A 23,927-nucleotide genomic window follows, 5' to 3' on the forward strand; every position below is an offset into this window, starting at 1 on the left:
AAACCCAGGGGACAGTTACAATTTGAATTGGAGGCCACCTTCTGGCAGAATTTCTTCTTCCTTGGGGGAAGTCCATCTTTTTATAATAAAGCCTTCAACTACCTCCTGCATTATGCAGGTTAATCTGTTTTATGCAAAGTCTACTGATTTAAATATTAGTTCCACCTAAAAAAATACCTTCACAGAAACACCTAGAATTATAATTGACCAGATCTGGATACTGTGGCCTAGACAAGTTGACACATAAAATTAACCTTCAGAGAATGTTTTCCCTCCAACCTCCCAGCTCTTCTGACTGATTCCTATCTTTCAGATTTTAGCTTAGTGATACCTCCTTTGAGAGTCTTTTGTGACCAACATTGGAGTAGGTACCTTTCTTTGGAACCCTACATATCAGCCTGTATTTATTAATATGACAGACTTACTATATTACAAATGCCAATTTTTGTGGTCTCTTCACTTGCACCAGGAGTAACTGCATGAACATCAAAATTATTCTCTCTTGGATCTTTATGACTTGCATTGTACCTGACATGTTAGGAATTGCTCAATAAATATTTATCAGATTAATGAATTCTATGTGCTTCAAATTTCTACCCTTATTGACTACATCTTTTTTCTCTTTCTTCCTTGTCTGTAACTAGATCTGTAACTTGACCTGGCATTACACTTTTGTCCTAAGGCTCTGAATTTTAGTGTGTTAATTTTTAAATTATTGTGCAATTAATTCAACAACACAGGCATGTAGTGTCACTAAGTTTAACACCTAGTTAGCAGAGAAGGCAATGGCACCCCACTCCAGTACTCTTGCCTGGAGAATCCCATGGATGGAGGAGCCTGGTGGGCTGCAGTCCATGGGGTTGCTGGGAGTCATACATGACTGAGCGACTTCACTTTCACTTTTTACTTTCATGCATTGGAGAAGGAAATGGCAACCCACTCCAGTGTCCTTGCCTGGAGAATCCCAGGGACGGGGGAGCCTGGTGGGCTGCCATCTATGGGGTCGCACAGAGTTGGACATGACTGAAGCGACTTAGCAGCAGCAGCAACAGCAGCAGGAATAATTAGCTAAAAACATAAACTATCAGATAGCAAGTATTATCAATAACACCGATATGTAAGCCAAGATATGAATTGCAAAGTTAATTTGAGGGCATGTTTTATGCTTGCCCTGATACCAAAATGCATAGTTACAACACTGCTGGGAGATCCACTCTACACAATCATTTCTGATGGCAACTCTAATAACTATATTCAGTAAGTGTGGGGATGATAGGGCATAGAATATACTCACACCAAGAAGTATGGGAAGGACAGATTATGGACCTGCCTTTCTGTATTTGTTCTGCTATTTGAAGCATTAGGATTTGAGGTTCAGCCAGAAAAGTTTGAAGAATTACTTCCTGGTGGTAAGATGCAAAGATCAAGGAAATATGCAAATAGGAGAAATGTGTCCACCAGGTCAGCTACCTCTAATGCCTTCACTTGTAGAATTTGCAGCCATATGGGTCTGCCACTGGGAGAGAGCATGTGAGCTACTGTAGACAGTCAGAGCTGTAAAGACCCCAAGTATTTTACCATGTCTCTGACATTGTACTAATACATCAGCCTAGAGTTTTAGCCATAAATATATTAGCACATGAAGTTCTTCAGTGCAGAAAATAAAAATTTTAGAGAGAGCTCCCTGTTTATGTAGCTTATAATATTCAGCACTTCAGATTTTGCTCCATCATATAACTGAATATTTCTTCCTATCCAAAGTCCTAGTCAGACTCAGAGTTGCTTATGGAGCTCAGAGTTTGATCATCAACCATACCATTGATGTTGATGTCTGTCTTTGCTTCTGTACTTCAAAGACATTAAGTCACATTTCTCAGAGACCCACTGTTGCTGCTGCTGCTGCTAAGTCACTTCAGTCATGTCCAACTCTGTACAACCCCATAGACGGCAGCCCACCAGGCTCCTCTGTCCCTGGGATTCTCCAGGGGAGAATACTGGAGTGGGTTGCCATTTCCTTCTCCTATGCATGCATGCATGCTAAGTCGCTTCAGTTATGTCCGACTCTGCGGAACCCATGGACACCAGCCCACCAGGCTTCTCTGTCCATGGAATTCTCTTAGCAAGAATACTAGAGTGGGTTGCCATTTCCTTCTCCTCAGAGACCTGCAGCATATGCTAAGGAGTCAGGGTCATATTCTCCCAGAGGCTCAATTTACTGTCCATCTATGTGCTTCTCCCCAGGGCTGGCATTTGTGGAGGGGTGAAGGTCATATGGACATCACAGGAAGGTCCCCCTCTGCCACCTGTCAGCTATGTGGGGGTCTCAGACTCCTCATCTGTAGAGTGGGGAAAACAGCAATGGCCATATTGATTATAAAAGTTGTGCTTTTAATAATGAGTAAATAAAATAATAAAATGTGTGCTCTCTAGAACTTCAGAAGACCTTGTAACTGAGGGCCAGCAGTGTTGTCATCCCTCCTTTGCTAACATAATCATGTTCCATCTCTTCTCTGCCACGTCCTCCAGATGCCCCCAATTTATCTAATGCAGAGTTTTTGTTTAAATGAATTAAGAGGCACTAACCCCTGAGGTTTCTATTTCAGCTGCAGAAAGAAAATATAATCAACAAGGAAGCCATCCTGGGATTCAGAGGATCAAGGGAAGTCTATAGATTTATTAGCACTTCAGTCTAGTGTCTTATAAATAGATTAAAAGCAGGCTAATCTGGTATCACTTTGCTTTTAGGTATGGGTGATAGGAAAAAAGTAAATTTGTTAGCTGAAGAAATCTTGAATGGATAGAGGCTTGAGTGGGAGGTGTAAAATGAAAAGAGGCGACTGCATGGTTCTAGGCCATCTGTGTGTTTCGAGGGAAGTTATCACTGAGGAATGATTAGAGTGAAAGGAAGACAATATGATACAAGATGCTGCTCTTGAAATCAGATCCCGTGTAAACCAAGTATTGGGTGTGTCAACCTCGGGAGAAGGGAAATGCCACAGCACTCTTCACATGATCGAATGTGTTTCCCATGGCTGCTTTAACAAGAACACCAGTTACTTTACCATTTCGGAAGTCACAAGTCTAAAATGTGTCCACAGGGCTGCATTTCTTCTGAGGCTCTAGAAGACACTATGTCCTTGACTTTTCCAGCTTTAGAGGTCACCTACATCCCTTGGCTTGTTTCCCCTCTCATCCATCTTCAAAGACAGCAGCAAAGCATCTTCAAATCTCTCTGACTGTGCTTCCACCATCACATCTTGTCTGACTCTGACCTTCCTGCTTCCTTCTTAACAAAGACCCTTGTGATTACAATATTGGGGGCCACCCAGTTAATACAAGATAATCTCCTTATTTCAAAATCTATGAGCATATGAGCAAAGTCACTTTTGCCCCATAAAGTAAAATATTCATAGTTTCCAGGGATTAGAACATGGACTTCTTTGAGGTCATTACTCAATGTACCAGTTCAAGGATCAGATCAGATCAGATCAGATCAGTGGCTCAGATCAGTGTCCGACTCTTTGCGACCCCATGAATCACAGCACGCCAGGCCTCCCTGTCCATCACCAACTCCCAGAGTTCACTCAGACTCACGTCCATCGAGTCGGTGATGCCATCCAGCCATCTCATCCTCTGTCGTCCCCTTCTCCTCCTGCCCCCAATCCCTCCCAGCATCAGGGTCTTTTCCAGTCAGTCAGCTCTTCGCGTGCGGTGGCCAAAGTACTGGAGTTTCAAGGATAGGGAAGTTCTTTTTGTTCCCATGGTGATTTTGGGGTCAAATTGACACACAGCTAAACTGCTTCAACGATGGTCAGTGCTGTCATGGTTTGCATTTCTCCTTCCATTTCATGGATAATACAAAGCCAAGTGAGTATTGGTCATATGCTGCTGCTGCTGCTGCTGCTAAGTCACTTCAGTCGTGTCCAACTCTTTGTGACCCCATAGACGGCAGCCCACCAGGCTCCCCTGTCCCTGGGATTCTCCAGGCAAGAACACTGGAGTGGGTTGCCACTTCCTTCTCCAATGCATGGAAGTGAAAAGTGAAAGAGAAGTCACTCAGTCGTGTCTGACTCTTAGTGACCCCGTGGACTGCAGCCCACCAGGCTCCTCCATCCATGGGATTTTCCAGGCAAGAGTACTGGAGTAGGGTGCCATAGCCTTCTCCAATTGGTCATATACTCAGAGCCTATTTCATGGTCTGTATTCGGCACCAAGTCTTATTTTTAACATAAGAAAACAATAGCAAAGAGGTGTTAGTTAATGTTGAGTTGTGTATAAGTATGCCTTGTTTTATTGTGCTTTTCTTTATTGTAGTTCAGAGTATTGCATTTTTTATAAGTTGAAGATTTGTAACAACTGCATTGAGCATCTATCGGTGCTACTTTATTCCTTTTAACAGCATTTGTTGACTTTATGTCTCTGTGTCACATTTTGGTAATTATTGCAATATTTCAAACGTTTTCATCACTTTTATATTTGTTTTGGTGATCTGTGATCAGTGATCTTTGATGTTACTGTTGTAATTATTTTAGGTGCTATGAATCATACCCCTTTAAGATGGGTGAACTTAACTGATAGGTGTGTATATTCTGACTGCTCCATTGAATCACTATTCCCTCATCTCTCTCCAACTCCTCAGGCCTCTGTATTCCATTAGACACAAAAATCTTGAAATTAGGCCAATTAATAACTCTGTAGGGACTTCCCTGGTGGTCCAGTAGTTAAGAATCAGCCTTTCAATGCAGGGAACACAGGTTCAATTCCTGGTCAGGGAACTAAGATCCCACATGTCACAGGGCAACTAACCTTAAGTGCTACAACTAGAAAAGCCTGAACACCACAACTAAGACCTGACACAGCCAAATAAATAGACTAATAATAAAAAATAGTAAAATACTAAAAAAAACACAAAAACTCTAGACTGGCCTCCAAGTGTTCAAGTGAAGGGGAAGTCACATGTCTGTACTTTAGATCAAATGCTAGAGATGAGTAAGTTTAGTGAGGAATACAAGCCAAGAGGCTGAAAGCTAGGTCTCTTGCATCAAACAGACATGTTGTGAATGCAAATTTCTTGAAGCAAATTAAAAGTGCTAGTCCAGTGAACACATGAATGATAAGAAAGTGAAATAACCTTAATGTTGTTATAAAAAAAGTTTTAGTGGTCTGAAGGGAAGAGCAAACCAGCCATAATATTCCCTTAAGCCAAAGTCTAATCCAGAGCAAGGCCCTAACTCTTAATTCTATGAAGGATGAGAGAGGTGAGGGAGCTGCAGGATAGTTTGGAGCTGGCAGAGGTTGGTCTATGAGGTTTAAGAAGCCATCTCCATAACATAGAAGTGCAAGATGAAGCAGCAAGTGCTGATGTAGAAGCTGCAGCATGTTATCCAGATCTAGCTAAGATAATTCAGAGCAGGCGATGGCACCCCACTCCAGTACTCTTGCCTTGAAAATCCCATGGATGGAGGAGCCTGGTGGGCTGCAGTCCATGGGGTCGCACAGAGTCGGACATGACTGAGTGACTTCACTTTCACTTTTCATGCATTGGAGAAGGAAATGGCAACCCACTCCAGTGTTCTCGCCTGGAGAATCCCAGGGACGGGGGAGCCTGGTGGGCTGCCGTCTATGGGGTTGCACAGAGTCAGACACGACTGAAGCGACTTAGCAGCAGCAGCAGCAGCTGAGATAATTAATAAAGGTGACTACAAACAAAACAGATTTTCAGTGTAGATGAAACAACCTTATATTGAAAGAAGATGCCATCTAGGAGTTTCATAGCTAGACAGGAGAAGTTAATACCTAGCTTCAAAGCTTCAAAGGACAGGCTGACTCTCTTGTTAGGGGCTAATGTAGCTGGTGACTTGAAGTTGAAGCTAATGCTTATTTACCATTTTGAAAACCCTAGGGCCCTTAAGAATTATGCTCAATCTATTCTACCTATTCCCTAGGAATGGAACAACAAAACCTGCCAGCATATCTGTTTACAACATGGTTAGCTTAATATTTTAAGCCTACTATGGAGACCCCCTGCTCAAAAAAAGGTTCCTCTCAAAATAGTTTTTATTACTGTTCATTGACAGTGCACCTTGTCAACCAAGAGCTCTGATGGAGATGTAGAGTGAGATTAATGTTGTTTTCTGCGTGCTAACACAACATCCATTCTGTAGCCCATGGTTCAAAGAGTAATTTCAACTTTCAAGTCTTCTTATTTAAGAAACATATTTCATAAGGCCATAGCTGGCATAGACAGTGATTCCTCTGATGAATTTGGGAAAAGTCAGTTGAAAATCTTCTGGAAAGAATTCACCATTCTAGATGCCATTAAGAACATTTATGATTCAAGGAAAAAGGTCAAAATATCAACATCAATAGGAGTTTGGAAAGAGGTTGATTCCAGCCCTCATGAATGACTTGGAGGGTTAAGTTGAAGACTTAAGCGGAGGAAGTAATGGCATATGTGGTGACAATAGCAAGAGAACTAGAATTAGACCTGGAGCCTGAAGATGACTGGATTGTGGCAATCTCATGATAAAACTTTAAGGGATGAAGAGTTGCTTCTTATGAATGAGCAAAGAAAGTGGTTTCTTGGGATGGAAACAACTCCTGGTGAAGATACTGTGAAGACTATTGAAATGACACCAAATTACTTAGAATATTATATAAACTTAATTGATAAAGCAGTGGCAGAGTTTGAGAGGATCGACTTCAGACTGGGTAAAATTCTGTGGGTAAAATTCTGTCCAACAGCATTGCATCCTATAGAGAAATCATTTGTGAAAGGAAGAGTCCATTGTTTTCTTATTTTAGGAAATTGCCACAGTCACCCCAGTCTATAGCAACCACCATCCAGCAGCTATCAGCATGGAGGCAAGATCCTTTACTATTAAAAAGATTACAACTTGCCGAAGGCTCAGATGATGGTTAGCATTTTTTGACAATAAAGAATTTAATTAAGGAGTGTACTTTTTTAGACATAATGTTATTGTACACTTAACGGACCACAGTGTAGTGTAAATATAACTTTTATGTGCACTGGGACATCAAAAAATTCATGTGACTCTCTATATTGCAATATTTGCTTTAGTGGCAGTCTGGAACTGAATGCACAATATCTCTGAGGTATGCCTATAATGTTAGAACTTGAAGGGATCTGAGAGATCATGTGATTCAGTCCTATTCATCTTATACATGAGGAGAATGAGGTGAAGAGAGACCAGAGAGACTTGCCAAGGTTATTGGCTAATTGGTAACACAAAATAGTAACACCTGCACCTACTTCCTAGTTATTATTTTTTTAGGCAAAACATTCTTTGACATAAATCACAGAAATATCCTTTTGGATCTACTTCTTTTAGAGTAATAAAAAGAAAAACAAAAATGAACAAATGGGACCTAATTAAACTGAAAAGCTTTTGCAGAGCAAAGGAAACCATAAATAAAACAAAAAACCCACAGAATGGGAGAAAATATTTGCAAATGATGCAACTGACAAGGGATTAAACACAGCTCAGTATCAAAAAGCAAGCAATCTAGTGTTTTCTCATTCCATCACTTGGGTTGTGAATTAAGCTTGGGAAGCCCTCTGGAATTAGTCACTGATTATCTGATCTTGTCATTCTCCTCCCTACCCCCACCCCGCCCCCCAGTTTACTTATAAATTGGGTAAACAGCATTACTTACACTAAATAAAAAGTAAAATCTCCATGTGGAGAAGGCAATGGCACCCCACTCCAGTACTCTTGCCTGGAAAATCCCATGGATGGAGGAGCCTAGTAGGCTGCAGTCCATGGGGTCGCTAAGAGTCGGACACGAATGAGTGACTTCACTTTCACTTTTCACTTTCATGCATTGGAGAAGGAAATGGCAACCCACTCCAGTGTTCTTGCCTGGAGAATCCCAGGGATGGGGGAACCTGGTGGGCTGCCGTCTATGGGGTCGCACAGAGTCGGACACGACTGAAGTGACTTAGCAGACTTAGCAAAATCTCCATGAAGTTCACTGATTTAGGATAACCACTGTTTACCAATGTAGCTGATTCATAGAGTGATAGAATAATAACAAATGGATTTAAATTTCAGGATGAAGAAATTTTTTTTGTGGTTTCAAAAATGTGGTCTAAGGAGTATAGGCAAAATGAGTGTAGAGGAAAATATCTAGTTTCCTTGGGATTATTTTTTTTAATGCTTTTTTTACTTCAAAGTTTATAGAAAAGCATTTGTTAAAGGCCCACTGTGTATAAGATGTTGCCCTAAGTTCTGAGGAAAAAAAATAACATAAGGTTTTATTGAGATTTATTATTTACCATTTAAATTTGTCAAACACCTGGAAATACAGAGAAAAATAACTGTAAATTTTAAAACACAATAATCTTGAAATTGCAAAAGTAGGGCATTGAATGAGAATAATTGAATATGTGGCACATTAAAAATGCAAATTGCAGTTAAAAGTATATTTATAAACCTTTAAAATTTCTTGTGCAGGGAAACCCATTTCCCTGCTTCAGTTCAATTGCTTAATCTGCCAAAATTAAATTAGCCAAAGCACTAATGTGTGGTTGAAGTATGGAAATCCAAAATTTTGACAAATTTTAACACAGATGAGAAAAATTAGTACCAACCCTTGCACCTGCCTGAGACCTTTGTTGTTTGAGTTCATAGTTCTTACCCCTGGTTTGCTGATTCCCGGCTTAGTTTTCCTGCAGTATTTGTTAAATCAGTTTCCCTTGTGCAATAAATTGACCTGAAAGAGCAAGGCGGTTTGCTTTGGAAACCAAACCAACACTTTCAAGTCACTTGGTATCTTGTGATACAACTCATTTGTAACCGTTTTTTGGAGTATGGAAATATTTAGGAAAATTAGTAAAGTAGATATCACATGCATAATTTGACTCAGAGAGTCACTCACATTTTTGCTTTTTGGCTTTGAAATCACTGAAAGGGGAAATAAACAGAAAGAGGAGAGAGGAGAAATGGTGTAGGAACGGATGTTTCTGAGATGAGGTGGATGTAGTGGCTGAGAAGTTGGGCACATTAAGAGCCTTGGTTTCAGACCATAACTCCTACAACCTGCAGGTCTGAGGCTCTTGCAGAGGGCTGATTGATGGTAGTTGCCATCTTGGGATGACTGGCTCAGGCTTTGAGACTGACTGATCAGTGAACCAGTTTAGATATGGGCCCCTGGCTCAGAAATTGCACAAAGGACGATGGCAGCAGTGAGTAGAGTAAATCTGATGAGATGTCAGGATTCTCTGAAAACACTGGTCTTGGCTTTCTGTGCAGCCTTCAATTGTATACCAATGAATTCCACCTGGGGGAAACAAGAGATCATGGTAGAAGAATCCCTTAGAGGGTGCAACTGACCTGGCTTCAGATGCTTCAGATAACTAACAGGTCCAAAAAAGGAAAAAAAAGTTCATCTGTACCATTTTTCTAGATGCCACATATAAGCGATATTATACGATATTTGTTTTTCTGAATTCACTCTGTACAACAGTGTCTAGGTCTATCTACATCTCAGCAAACAGCACTATTTCCTTCCTTTTTATGACATGTATACATTACTATGTATAAAATAGATAACTGAGAACTGACTGTACAGCACAGGGAACTCTATACTCAGTGTTCGATGATGACCTACACTGGAAGGATATTTTAAAAAGAGAGGATATATATATATATATAGAACTGATTCATTTTGCTGTCTGACAGAAACTAATACAACATTGTAAAGCAACTATACTCCAATTAAAAAAAAACAATAACAACAAAGGAAAACAAAGTGAAAGCTCTAGATCTATGAGAATACAATCATCTTGCCTTTTAAGAACTCCCACCTAAAGTTATTCTAGTTGGGTACATTACAACACAAAGCTTTGAAACTGTAAAACAAAATAGCTTTCAAACTCAGTTGACAAAAGCTATGCAATTGCCTTTCACTATGTAGAAGTTTCTGAAATGTTGGCTGTTTGGAGACTTCCTAATAATCATCACTCAGTTTTACCCAGGTCATGAGCTACTCAAAGGGCTGAATCCACATAAGAGTTGTTTAAATGTGTAAGTGCTTCTTAGGAATGGAGGCATGTCCTTGACCTCATTTAATTTTCCCCCAATTATAAGTAGTAATACATGTTCACTGTAGAAAATGTGGAAAATACACAGAAGTACAAAGTAAGTGACAATACTGTCTAGTAACTCCCCCAGTTGTATGGGGGAGAACACCAAGAACATTTCTCTAAAGGGAGCAAAACATATGACTCTTTGGAAATTTGAGAAAATAGCAGTCTTTTTCAATTGGGAGTAATTTTGCTTCCCAACCTAAGGACATTAGATAATGCCCAGAACCATTTTTTATTATCGAATTTTAAGAATGACATATATATTTTGAAAATGAATCATTTATCAGATATTCTTCCAGTTTTTGACTTTTCATTCTTCTAACAGAATATCTTTCTCATTAAAAAAGTTGTTTTGGCTGCACTGCATGGCTTACCCCAATAAGGGATCAAACCCACACCCTCTGTATTGGAAGGCAAAGTCTTAACCACTAGACTGCCAGGAAAGTCCCCAGAAACATTTTTATTGTTACAACTTAGAAGATATTACTGGGATGAAGTGAGTATAAGCCAGTGATGTGCTAACCATCCTACAAAATAGCCCTATATAACAAAGAATTATCCTGTGAAAGTGTCAATAGTGTTGACAAATTGTTGATAACATCATCAAAAGCCTAAGTTCCAATTGTATTTGTTTTGCGTCAGAGTGAAATGGCAGACTTTCCATGTTGGAAAACTGTTCTTCCTACAACATTGTAATTATTCTAGGTCCTTGACCCAACCTAGAGATATATATTGTCAAGATTTTTCTGTATAAGCTTCCAGGCTTTTATGTGCAGAGCTTTTATGATAAGCTGACTAGAGGTCTACCTGTACACATTCAGGAAGAGAAGAGCAGTCACTGAAAGCTAGTATTTCAGGGCTCTGGGGGTGGAGGGGCCTGGCCCCTTTCCTCTTTGATAGGAAGGGGCTCTTGATTGGCACAGGTGAGAGTCAGAAGGAACTTGGAATTCAGAGAGGGGATGAAGGTACATTGGTTGAACAAAGCTCAAGTAACCCTATTAAAACCAGCACCCCAGCAGACATCACCCCAGATTCTCTTCCTCTCTCTCAACTGACTTTGATTTCCTCTCATTTTTTTTCTCTTCTTCCATTTTCATAGAGAATTTTAGAGTTTTGCTTTGTGGATTTTTATACATAAGTGGTATACTACACATATTGTTTTGCCCCTGACTTTTTTTCTGCCCAGCAATTCCAAAAATATTTTTTCATGTTAACAGAGGGATCTGTTCATTCTAAGTATTGCATAGCAATCCATGAACTGAATATATCATAGTTTAACAGTTACCTAAAGACATTTAGATAATTTCTGTTACTGTCCTATTAAACATAATGTTGCAATAACCTTGACACATGCTTTTTTGTGTTATATGTATTTCTCTGCAGTAGATTCCAAGAAATGAATTGCTTTGTAGAAAATTGAGCTCATTTAAAATTTTAACTGAAATTCACAAATTGTCTTAAAAAAGCCAAACCAATCTAAACTGTCATTAGAAAATGTATGAGTTCCCATTTTCCCGTATAGTCACTAACCCTTGATATTACAAAACTCTTGTAATTTTTAGCAATCTGATGGGTTAAAAATAATATTTTTGTAATTTGAATTTCTTTGACATTTACTCTTAGGTTGAGCAGCTTTTCATGTTTTTAGGGTAAGTCATTTATGTCTCCTCTTCTGAAAATTACCTTTATATCTCCTTTTACAATTTTGTTTCTTTTTGATTGTTGGTCTTTGAAAAATTAGTTTTTTAGAAGTTATTTATTCTGGGCAGATATTAATATTTTTTCTGTTATTTATTTCCAATTATTTTCACTCACTAAAGATGAGTTTAGCCCTTATCTTTTTAATTTTGGGGTTATTCATTTCATAAATTTTAAAATATTGATATATTCAAATCTATCTATTATTTCCTTTATAATCTTGCCTTTTGGATGTTAAGGAGGGCTCCTTTCTTTTAAGCTTAAAATATGTCCTCCAATATTTTCTTCTAAAGCTTTCATCATTTGGATTTTTGTTTCTTTCTTTAACTCATGTGGACAAGGTTGGGTTTCTGGACATGAAACCTATGTGATTGCACAGAGCCCTACACTTACAAGGAAATTGTGTATTAATTTTTTGTGAGGATGTGAATGATGTAAATGAGGCAGTATATAGATTTCTTTAGGAATGCATGCTCTGGAATTAAACACTCACATTTGAATTAGCACTGCTTAACTGTGTAACATCATGTAAATTTCTGCTCAGATTTCTCATCCTTAAATTGGGAATAGTGACAAGATCCAGCTCAAATCATTGTTTTATTGATGTGATGTAATCCAGGTAAAGCCCTTAGTAAAGCATCTAACGTAGTAAATGCTCATTCCATGTTTGCTCTTATGTAAGTTTTCCTGTGCTCATTTTAATTAAAGATTTTTAAAGTGTCATGACTTACCTTTAATAAGGACCTCTTTTATACAGTACTGTCCAGGTTTTGTTCTGCACGTTCCAAAGTCCAAAAGACATCCATGAAAGGGGATTGAGAGGTTGCATTGTCTACAAATCACACCTCCAACAGCTCAAGTACAGGATAGGGAAAATAGAGATAAACATCAGAGAGGGAAAAAAAGAGAGAAAAGAATAATCCAAAAATAAAGTAGTGATTTTCAACTTTAAAAAGTAAACAATATTTTATAAATTGATTCTAATAACTCATATAAATTTAAAATATTTTATTTTTGGAATTTAATGGGGGGAATTTTATAACATATGCAACATTAAAGAAGTGAAAGTGCTCTGAACTAATTAAAAATGAAGCCAGGTGGGCTAAACAACTTGGTTAAAATAAATTCAGGAACTCAGAGCCTAATTAAATTAAACCAAAGTTATTTAGCCAGAATATTTAATTTCAGCCATATATTCACTGTTAGGCCTTTGTTTCAATGTCTAAGGTTGTACATTATATGTAGTAGGTTCTCTGTGAGCATTTATTGCTTAATGTTTAGGTATTGTTGTTTAGTCGCTAAGTTGTATCCAACTCTTTTTCAACCCCATGGACTGTAGCCTGCCAGGCTCTTCTGTTCATGGGATTTCCCAGGCAAGAAGTTTGGAGTGGGTTGCTGTTTCCTTCTCCAAGGGATCTTCCTGACCCAGGGATTGAACCCGGGTCTCTTGCACTGTAGGCAGATTCTTTACCGTTGAGCCACAAGGGAAGCTCTGTTTGCACATTGGTAGCTTCTAACTCAGGTTCTGTGGAGGCTGTGAAAATTTGTGTTCATTTTATTTTGGCTTAAAAGAGTTATTTATTTTGGTTATGTGGAAGTAGCCCAGAGACTCTTGAACTTAGTCAACATAGGTGAGATTGGAAGACATTAACTTGAAGATCCCTTTTCAAATCTGACTATGCATCAGATTTACTTAAGCAGTTAAAATGAGCACAGATTTCCACAGCCTCCATAGCACCTAAGTTAGAATCTATAGGAGGTGGGGCCCAGGAATCTGTATTTTAGGTGCCCAGAAACAGTGGAAGACTTGGCGATTTGAATGAAGATGTCTGGACCAGTTTTTGAAAAGCACTGGTTCTACTGAATTCAGGAGCTGCCTTTGTAATAACCCCTGCAGGAAGCCTTGGCTTATGATGGAGAGCTCATTATCATAAAAAAAAAAAAAAGCTCAGATTGTTAACAGATTCTTAAGAAATTGAACTAAAATTTGTCTTATGTTCGTTGTTCCAATCTTTTAATATATGAAAACCATTGCCATTCCACTCCTATTCACTGATTAACTCCAAAGAAACATTTATATTTTGTGCAAAGTATTTTTAAAATAATCTTTTAAAAATACTTATTTGTTTATTTAGTGCACCAGGCTTTAGTTGCAGCATGTGGAATCTTCAGTCTTCCTTGTGGCGTGTGGGATATTTAGTTGCGCCATGCAAGCTCTTAGTTGCAGCATGTAGGACCTAGTTTCCAGGGATGGAACCTGAGCCCCCTGCTTGGGGAGCTTGGAGTCTTAGCTGCTGGACCACTGGGGAAATCCTGTGCAATGTATTTTATATTTCTGACATATTGGGAGTTGGAAGAGATCACTTTTAATAGAAATTAGTCTGGCTAATGAGGCTAATTAATCTCTGTTGACCACTGTCTACAGTTTCAAACTCTTCTCAAGACATTTTGGTTTATTTGGTTCACATTAGTACTCTCCCTGAACATGACAAACTTTCAATCTATAATCAGTGATCAACCAGCAAATATTTTTAAAAGAACTTAGTTTCTGCCAAGGAGCCTGTTAAGCAATTTACATGCATTAGCCCAGTCATTTCCCACAACTAACCTTTCAGGCAGGTATCGTTTTATACATTTCACACAAAAGGAAACTGAGGTCATAAAATTTTAAGTAGTTCACTCCAGAGGCAGAGACAGGAGTTTAAAAAGGTCTATTTGAATCCAAACCCCTTGCTTTGACCAAATACTCCATGTCACTGAAGCTGCCTACCTTTGTGTATCCCAAACCTTCTGATGTCACCTTCTTCTTGCTGGAGATTTTGACTCTTCCAAGATTCAGGATCAGTTACCTGCCCAGAGTACTAGAGCTGCTTGCTTTTTCAAGTCATGCCCAAGTGAATTTTCCTCCTGGACTCATGATTTCTCAATTTACAACTTGTCCTTAGAGATCCACTGCATGGCTCAGTGACCCCGCATGCCGGATCTTTCTCCGTCACGCCTAAGGCCCCTGGACTGTTTTCCTGGATGAGATCTGTTCTAGTTTCTTTTCTCTCCCCTTCCTTCTGATTCCACACCCAAAATCGATAGCCCTCTTCCTAAAAACTTGGCCCTGATATTCTTTACTGTAACTGAAGACAGTGCCTTAACTTTTAGGCTTTTTGTTGACTGTACTTGTTCCATTGCATGACTACTTATCAACATATTCACAGATCCCATATCCTCTCTTCCAGTCTGTTTTTGTCTGAAAATGTATTGTTGGTTTTATTAATATAACTACACATGATATATTCCAATTTGACAACTAAATTCAAAGTTTCAGGTTTTATATTAAATTAATAGTTTCCTCACATGATTAATTCTGAAGTATACTACTTTATGACCTTATTGTGGGGAAAACCTAACAGGCTATATTTAATTATTTAAATGCATATTAAAAATATATATGTAATTACTTAAACATTATAAATCACAATGATGGTGACCTTTTTAAAATAACCATCCTTGCTTCATGGGCACTCCTTACTTCAAAATTTCTCTCTATGCTGAATCCTCTTCTTTAACCCTCACATCTTTTCTATGTATCCAACAAAATACAATCTCCTGCCTGAATAATTTTTTTCATGATAACCAAAAGACAGGAAAGCTATTCTCTTGAAAATTTTCACCTATTCCAGTGTCCCCCTACACATTCTTTACAGAAGAGGAGTATAAAGACTTCAAATACAGCAGAGACCCTAGCAGTTTGAGTTTGCTCCTGTACTCTGCAAGGGATAATCAGAACTCTGTTGTGAATTGTATTTAGTAATGACGGCAGTGTGGGAAGCAGAGACTACAAATGGGTGGTCCAGCAGCTAGACCTGGTTTGTTTAACTTGGGCCGTATTTATAAAGGCTTCCTGCCTAGTTTGGTTAGTTCCAGTTTAATGATAGTAATAGCAACTTCTGGGCCACCATCTACCAACTCAGTGTACTCATATATAAAATGAGAAATAATAGCACTTAACTCTTAGGATTATGGCGTGGATTCAGTGCATTAATACAAATATTTATTTATTTTTTTAAAATACAAATATTTAGAACAGTATCTGGCATATAGGAAGTGCTGAATAAATGTTAGCTCTGGGTTCGATCCCTGGGTTGGGAAGATCTCCTGGAGAAGGGAAAGGCTACCCACTTCAGTATTCTGGCCTGGAGAATTCCATGGACTGTATTACAGTCCAGGGGTCGCAAAGAGTCGGACCCGACTGAGCGACTTTCACTTTCTTATTTTTAAGGGTTTACTTAAGCTTTGCTATAAACATCTTAAATACTTTATATTAAGATCAAGAAAAATTTCTTGAGTAATTTTTTCTCTTTTTGATTTATTGTTCTTAATGACTTACCACCTAAGAGGCAGAAAAAGATAAAAGCACCATTGAAGACAGTCCTCATTCTAAGATTTCTAGCCAAAAAGAAGATGGAAGGAAAGACATGTACCACCATTAAATCTTTCCTGGGGAAGCAATAAAGTTGTACATTTGTTAGCTATTATAAAATGGGAAATGACTAAAGTTCATTTATTTCATTAAGAAGGTATAAATAAATACACTTTGTGAAGGAAAAATAATGTATTTGTCAAAAATTCACTGTAAACTTCTAGTTTCAGAACATTTTAAGTGTCTTCTTCTTATCAAATACCATTCCCACCCTCAATAATCTCCCTGAATTGCAAAACTAGGAAATGAAGTAGATAATGTTTCTAGAATAATATTCTGTCAAAAATACTTTTAACTATTAGCCAAAAATTTTTATATATGCTTCTTCACAAACTAATGCTTTCATTGCAAATGATCATATTTTATAAGGAAACATGATAGTTAACAATAGTTAATGTTTATTAAAATGAAGGGAAAGAAATTGTCAGGTTGGCGAAAATATAACATTTCAGTTATGTATGACTTACCTGCCTTCTTTATTAATATGTTGTGGAAATTTTCTAGGTCTTAATGTCTTTAAAGGATAAGAAGAAAAATTTCTGATGTAATAGTTTGTTATAACTGAAACCAGCGAGGCAGGTCTCTGATTCTAGATTCTAAACAGTTTAAACAGTAAAAATTAACCAAGTAAACAGACATAAAAATTTTCACCTGAATTGTCTGATCTATATGGAACTTAACCTAATAAAACTAAGTCAGGTACCAGTTAAACAAATTAACTATAAATTTGGCTAATAATTTCTAAGTTCCCTATGCTACAGATTAATTAGTTCATGTACACATAGCCATATGGGCATTTTCATCTGTTCATTACATAAAGTACTTGATCTTGATATTAAAAAAAATACCATATAATCTTTACAGTAGAACTTGATACATTCAGAAAGCAATTTGGTTTTTAGAAATGTTTATTTCTGAATTAATATATAGTTCCAAATTAGTACATTCTTCTTGAAGCAGATTATAATATGAAGACTGTTGAAATCACTTTGGAACATGTTCCCACCAAATTGAGTGTCTACCCCAAATGTAACCATATTAAATATATTGAGTGTCTTTTTTATTCTGAGCATTTTTATAATGCATCTGTAATTTGGGAATATGTATAATATTCAGTTCAGTTCAATTTAGTCGCTCAGTCGTGTCTGACTCTTTGCGACTCCATGAATCGCAGCATGCCAGGCCTCCCTGTCCATCACCAACTCCCAGAATTCACTCAGACTCATGTCCATTGAGTCAGTGATGCCATCCAGCCATCTCATCCTTTGTCGTCCCCTTCTCCTCCTGCCCCCAATCCCTCCCAGCATCAGAGTCTTTTCCAGTGAGCCTTTTCCTCTTCGCATGAGGTGGCCAAAGTACTGGAGTTTCAGCTTTAGCATCATTACTTCCAAAGAAATCCCAGGGCTGATCTCCTTTAGAATGGACTGGTTGGATCTCCTTGCAGTCCAAGGGACTCTCAAGAGTCTTCTCCAACACCACAGTTCAAAATTGCTTTTTGTGAAAATAGTATCATGTACTACATATAATTTTTCCCTTTGTATTTCACTCAAAAATATGTTTAAAATCTTTTGAGATCAGTATTTAAAACTATTTCTTTGTTTTTTTCATTGCTATATAATATTTTTGATATGCATATACTATATTTATTTAGCCATTCCCTGGTTGATTGGGCTTCCCTGGTGGCTCAGACAGTAAAGAATCTGCCTGCAATGTGGGAGACCTGGGTTCAATCCCTGGGTTGGGAGGATCCCCTGGAGAAGGAATCGACTACCCATTCCACTATTCTGGCCTGGAGAATTTCATGGACTGTATAGTCCATGGGGTCACACAGAATCAGATATGACTGAGCGACTTTCTCTTTTGCTTTCACTTTTCCTGGTTAATGAAACATCAGTTCAGTTCAGTCGCTCAGGAATGTCCGACTCTTTGCAACCCATTGAACTGCAGCAAGCCAGGCCTCCCTGTCCATCACCAACTTTTGGAGTCCACCCAAACCCATGTCCATTGAGTAGGTGATGCCATTCAACCATCTTATCCTCTGTCGTCCCCTTCTCCTCCCCTCAATCTTTCCCAGCATCAGGGTCTTTTCAAATGAGTTAGCTCTTCGCATCAAGTGGCCAAAGTATTGGGGTTTCAGCTTCAAAACCAGTCCTTTCAATGAACACCCAGGACTTATCTCCTTTAGGATGGACCAATTTGATCTCCTTGCAGTCCAAGGTATGATCAAGAGTCTTCTCCAACACCACAGATCAAAAGCATCAATTCTTTGGTGCTCAGCTTTCTTTATAGTCCAACTCTCACATCCATACATGACCACTGGAAAAACCATAGCCTTGACTAGACGGACCTTTGTTGGCAAAGTAATGTCTCTGCTTTTTAATAATGGCTCTGCTTTTTTAAGTTTTTAAAGTTAATGGGTTGGTCATAACTTTCCTTCCAAGGAGTAAGCGTCTTTAAATTTCATGGCTACAGTCACCATCTGTAGTGATTTTAGAGCCCAAACAAATAAAGTCAGCTACTGTTTCCACTGTTTTCCCATCTATTTGCCATGAAATGATGGGACCGGATGCCATGATCTTAGTTTTCTGCATGTTGAGCTTTAAGCCAACTTTTTCACTCTCCTCTTTCACTTTCATCAAGAGGCTCTTTAGTTCTTCTTCGCTTTCTGCCATAAGAGTAGTGTCATCTGCATATCTGAGGTTATTGATATTTCTCCCAGCAATCTTGATTCCAGCTTGTGCTTCTTCCAGCCCAGCGTTTTTCATGATGTACTCTGCATAGAAGGTAAATAAGCAGGGTGACAATATACAGCCTTGACGTACTCCTTTTCATATTTGGAGCCAGTCTGTTGTTCCATGTCCAGTTCTAACTGTTGCTTCCTGACCTGCATACAGATTTCTCAAGAGGCAGGTCAGGTGGTCTGGTATTCCCATCTCTTTTAGAATTTTCCACAGTTTATTGTGATCCACACAGTCAAAGGCTTTGGCATAGTCAATAAAGCAGAAATAGATGCTTTTCTGGAACTCTCTTGCTTTTTCAGTGATCCAGCAGATGTTGGCAATTTGATCTCTGGTTCCTCTGCCTTTTCTAAAACCATCTTGAACATCTGGAAGTTCATGGTTCACATATTGCTGAAGCCTGGCTTGGAGAATTTTGAGCATTACTTTACTAGCGTGTGAGATGAGTGCAATTGTGTGGTAGTTTGAGCATTCTTTGGCATTGCCTTTCTTTGGGATTAGAATGAAAATTGGCCTTTTCCAGTCCTGTGGCCACTGCTGAGTCTTCCAAATTTGCTGACATATTGAGTGCAGCACTTTCACAGCATCATCTTTCAGGATTTGAAATAGCTCAACTGGAATTCCACACAGGCTCTTGTTTTGTTTTGTTTCAATGACAAAAAATTTTATAATGTGTGTATATATCCTTGGGCACTTATGCAAGTAGTTTTTCCAAGACTGATTCTGAGAAGTGGAATTACTCAGGGTGTATTTGTGTGATGTTTTAATGTGCTGTGCTTAGTCGCTCAGTTGTGTCTGACTCCTTGCATCCCCTTGGACTGCAGCCTGCCAGGCTCCTCTGTCCATGGGGATTCTCCAGGCAAGAATACTGGAATAGGTTGCCATGCCTTGCACTAGGGGATTTTCCCAACCCATGGATTGAACCCAGGTCTCCTGCATTGCAGGTGAATTCTTTACCAATTGAGCCACCAGGGAAGCCCAATAAATACCATCAAATTGCCCCTGAAAGTGACTATCGATCTTCTTACCACCAGCAGAGTTTGAGTACCTTTTTCCCTCATTAATAATGAGTCAAAGATTCATAATATAATGTTAATTAGTAGCTAAAAATCTAAAATAACAGTATACTTTAGCCTATCAATTGGACAAAGATGAAAAGGTTATTGAAAAAGGGTATTTTGAAATATGTATTTTTAATTACAGTGTCAGGAAATGTAAATTAATGTATGGGTGTGTGGGTGTGGGGTATGTGTGTGATAGTATCTACATGCTATTAGTACATTTACTCATATATGCATACATTAGTGTATTAGTACATATGGACTACTAGTACATTTACACATACAAACACAATAAATACTTTGTATTACATCATATATAGTATAGATTTCTCAGTTCAGTTCAGTCGCTCAGTTGTGTCCGACTCTTTGTGACCCCATGGACTGCAGCACGCCAGGCCTCCCTGTCCATCACCAACTCCAGGAGTTTACTCAAATTCATGCCCATTGAGTCAGTGATAGATTTATAGTTTGCTTTAAAAAAACTTTTTCATATTTTGAATATTTATTTTGTCTTTAAGTATTCCTTAAGAATGCATTTTTATAGATTCTGTAATATTCTATACAGTAAGTCAATGGGTTTACTATAATTTATTTAATAATTCCTACATGTTTGTGTATTTCTCATTATATTTTTGTTATGTTTGAATAGGTTTTTAGGATAAATTTGTAGAAATAGAATTACAGGAATAAAACATAAATCTTTTATAAGGCTTCTGATACACATTAGTAAATTGTTTTCTGAAAAGTAATGCCCAATTTAGAGCTATAGTGTGGTATATTCACTTAAAATTTTTTTTAATGAAATATAGTTGGTTTTCAATACTGTGTTGATTTCTACTGTACAACAAAGTGATTCAGATATACATATATGTACAGTCTTTAAAAAATTCTTTTCCATTAGGGGTTATCACAGGATATTGAATATAGTTCCTTGTGCTATATACTAGGACCTTGTTGCTAGCCATTCTAAATGTAATAGTTTGCATTTACTAACCCCAAGCTCCCAGTCTCTCTCTCCCCTGCCCTCCCCTCCCCCTTGCAGTCACATATCTGCTCTCTGTGAGTCTATTTCTGTTTGTCAATAGGTTCATTTGTGTCCTATTTTAGATTGCACATATAAGTGATATCATATGGTGGTTTTCTTTTTAAGACTTATTTCACTTAGTATGAAAACCTCTAAATCCATCCATGTTGCTGCAAATGGCATTACTTCATTCTTTTTTTTATGGTTGAGTAGTGTTCTATTATACACACACACACACACACATACACAACATCTTCTTTATCCATTCATCTGTCGATGGATATTTAGGTTGTTTCCAAGTCTTGGCTATTGTGAATAGTGCTGCTATGAACATAGGAGTGTATACATCTTTTTGAATCACAGTTTTGTCTGGATATGTGGGATTTCTGGATCATATGGCAATTCTTAGTTTTTTGAGGAACCTCCATACTGTTTTCCACAGTGGCTACACCAACTTATATTCCCACCATAGCATATTCATTTTTAAATTCCCAGTGCTTAGCTTGCACTGTGCCTAGACCATAATAAGCTCTCGATTAATGCTAATTTTTCTTCCATTTCTTTGGATGTTTTCCTTTTGATCATTTGTCTTCCTTGTAAGTTTGTTTTGACTTTGATGAACCATTATTGAAAAAGTGTTTCCTTGAATCAAGGTGACATTATCCAATTAGTCAATCCATAACATATGTTTACAGAAATATAAACTCTTAGATATTAATTATGAGGACATTTTCTTTAATATATATTGTCTATATCTCCTTTCCTTGAGTGAGAATTTTTTTTTTACTCTCTCTAATTGATACCTGTAGGAAATAGATTTTGGCAGAAGCAATCAGTATGCAATGTGGGGCTCTGAAAGTGGCCACTGGGTGTCTTGGAGTTTTGGAATAAAAATTTTCATCTGAGATGCTCTGGAAAGGTAACTGGATACAAAATATTGATTCTTAAATCAGTAGCAATACATGCTGTATGATTGCATTGAACATATGAAATTCAGGTACAGGCAACATGAGTCTATCATAGTTGGAAATGAACTAGTGTGGTTAATTCTGGGAAGGAAGATGGACTTGAGAAGTGGCATGAGAAAACTTTGAAGTGTTCTATACTTGATCTGGGTGGTAGCCATGTGTTTATACAAATATAAAAATTGAATTGTTCATCTTAGATTTGTTCATTGTGCTGAGTAAGACCTTCAGAGGACATATGTTTTCTTTCCCTTTCTCATTAAGAATGAATCAATGGGAGCCTTTCACAAGCACCTCTATATGAATCCAGAATTTACTGAATAGCATAAAGGAGTGATGTTATTCAGTAAGTATTTATTCAGTTTCTACTATGTTGCAGATATACTGATTTAATTTTTTTTCCTCTATCATTTTGGTAGAGAAGTGAAAGGCTGGCAAAGGTGAGACTGGAGACAGAGAGAAAGTTAGGAAGGCATTGCACTAGTTCAGTTAAGAGATAATAAAGCCTGGAACCAGGGCAACAGGAGGGATGCAAAAGAGGAAATAGATGAGAGAAATGCCAAGGACTAAGTGTTCACTATCTTAATGCAAACTGTCTTGAGTCAGGAAACAGCTCAGTCCTCTTTTTCTACAATAATACTCCACTTAACACACTTTAAAAGAATTATGTCTTTATGTTCTCTCTCGCCAGAGTGTTATCTTCTTGAGTGAAGAAATGCCATCTTGTTATCTCTAGGTTCTAGTAGGATGCCTGGCACATAATAGGTGTTTGATAAATGTTTGCCAAATGAATGGGATATCTTTAATGGAAGGAAGATCAGAGAAAAGAATCCCAGAGTAGTAGCATGAGGATAAGAGATTGTGGGAAGGATAAGTGGCAAGGATAAGCCATGAAATTGAATGGATTCTCCTTGGGCTGGTGTAGACTGAGGTCCTAGGTGCTGTATTGGGCCTGAGGAAATGAGCAAACTCTGGTTTTTTCAAGGGGTTGCTTGGCTGTCTCTTAAGATAGTTCTCCCCTAGCAGTAAGAAGGAAGAAGTAGCTGGTTCCTAGGATTCAACCTTCTGACTGAAATCCTAGAATCCAAGCTAGCTACAAGTCCAGAGTCTTTAAAGTGAATATGTTGGAGAAACTTGGGAAAGCTCTATTCAGGCAAATCAGGACAGGATTGTCTGTCTCTAGGGATGGTTACCTCTGTGGTAATACAAAGACATTTAATGACCTTAAATATTTCACTTCATCATCCTGAGCCTTGATTTCCTCACCTCTATAATGAAGGGTTGGATTATAGTGTTCTGTGGTTCCACATGGACTGAAAAGCCTGGCAGGCCACAGTCCATGGGATCACAAGAGTCGGTCACGACTTAGCGACTAAACCACTGCCAGCTCCATTTTAGTCCTCCAGTTAGTGAACAGAAGGAGAAACTCTAAAATCACAGGTTTGGATAAAGCCTCCTTAGTAGCAAGAAATGACATTTGTATTCTATGAACCTTGATTTCTCACCATAGTAAGAGGAGTGTATATGCATATAGATGGGCTGGTGCCTATCACACCAGCTGCAGTGTGACACACAGATACACACGTTGCAGATTACTACTAGTGAGTCACCTTTAAGACACTCTCCTCTATTTTCTGGTAGATTTTGTGATGAAGAAAAATGGGAAATACATAACTTTAACATTATGCCCAGGAGGGTGAGAGCAGGGTTTAAAAGCACTCCAGTGCTTACTGTAGGATGGTTTACCTGTAAGAGCCATTGTTGTCCTGATCTCTGTTAAGAACTAATGCTGAATTATATTACTTTGAAGCTAAAAATGGCACCCCACTCCAGTACTCTTGCCTGGAAAATCCCAT

At 38.2% G+C, this 23,927-nt stretch overlaps 2 protein-coding genes across 2 annotated transcripts in view; one reads left to right on the forward strand and one right to left on the reverse strand.

Annotated features, from left to right (window-relative positions):
• The window catches only part of GDA (guanine deaminase), a 254,581-nt gene that overhangs the window by 26,301 nt on the left and 204,353 nt on the right, over positions 1 to 23,927 (forward strand). The gene's annotated exons all lie outside the window — the stretch shown is intronic.
• Positions 8,230 to 23,830, reverse strand: C3H9orf57 (chromosome 3 C9orf57 homolog). The gene is made up of 3 exons (XM_044938450.1): positions 23,818 to 23,830; positions 12,541 to 12,663; positions 8,230 to 9,303 (listed from the first exon to the last, which is right to left on the reverse strand). Exons 1-3 carry the CDS (start codon positions 23,828 to 23,830, stop codon positions 9,179 to 9,181), a joined length of 261 nt encoding a protein of 86 aa, XP_044794385.1. The 3' UTR covers positions 8,230 to 9,178.

This window comes from Bubalus bubalis, chromosome 3 (genome assembly GCF_019923935.1).
Source record: "Bubalus bubalis isolate 160015118507 breed Murrah chromosome 3, NDDB_SH_1, whole genome shotgun sequence".
In the NCBI taxonomy this organism is placed as follows: Eukaryota; Metazoa; Chordata; class Mammalia; order Artiodactyla; family Bovidae; genus Bubalus; species Bubalus bubalis.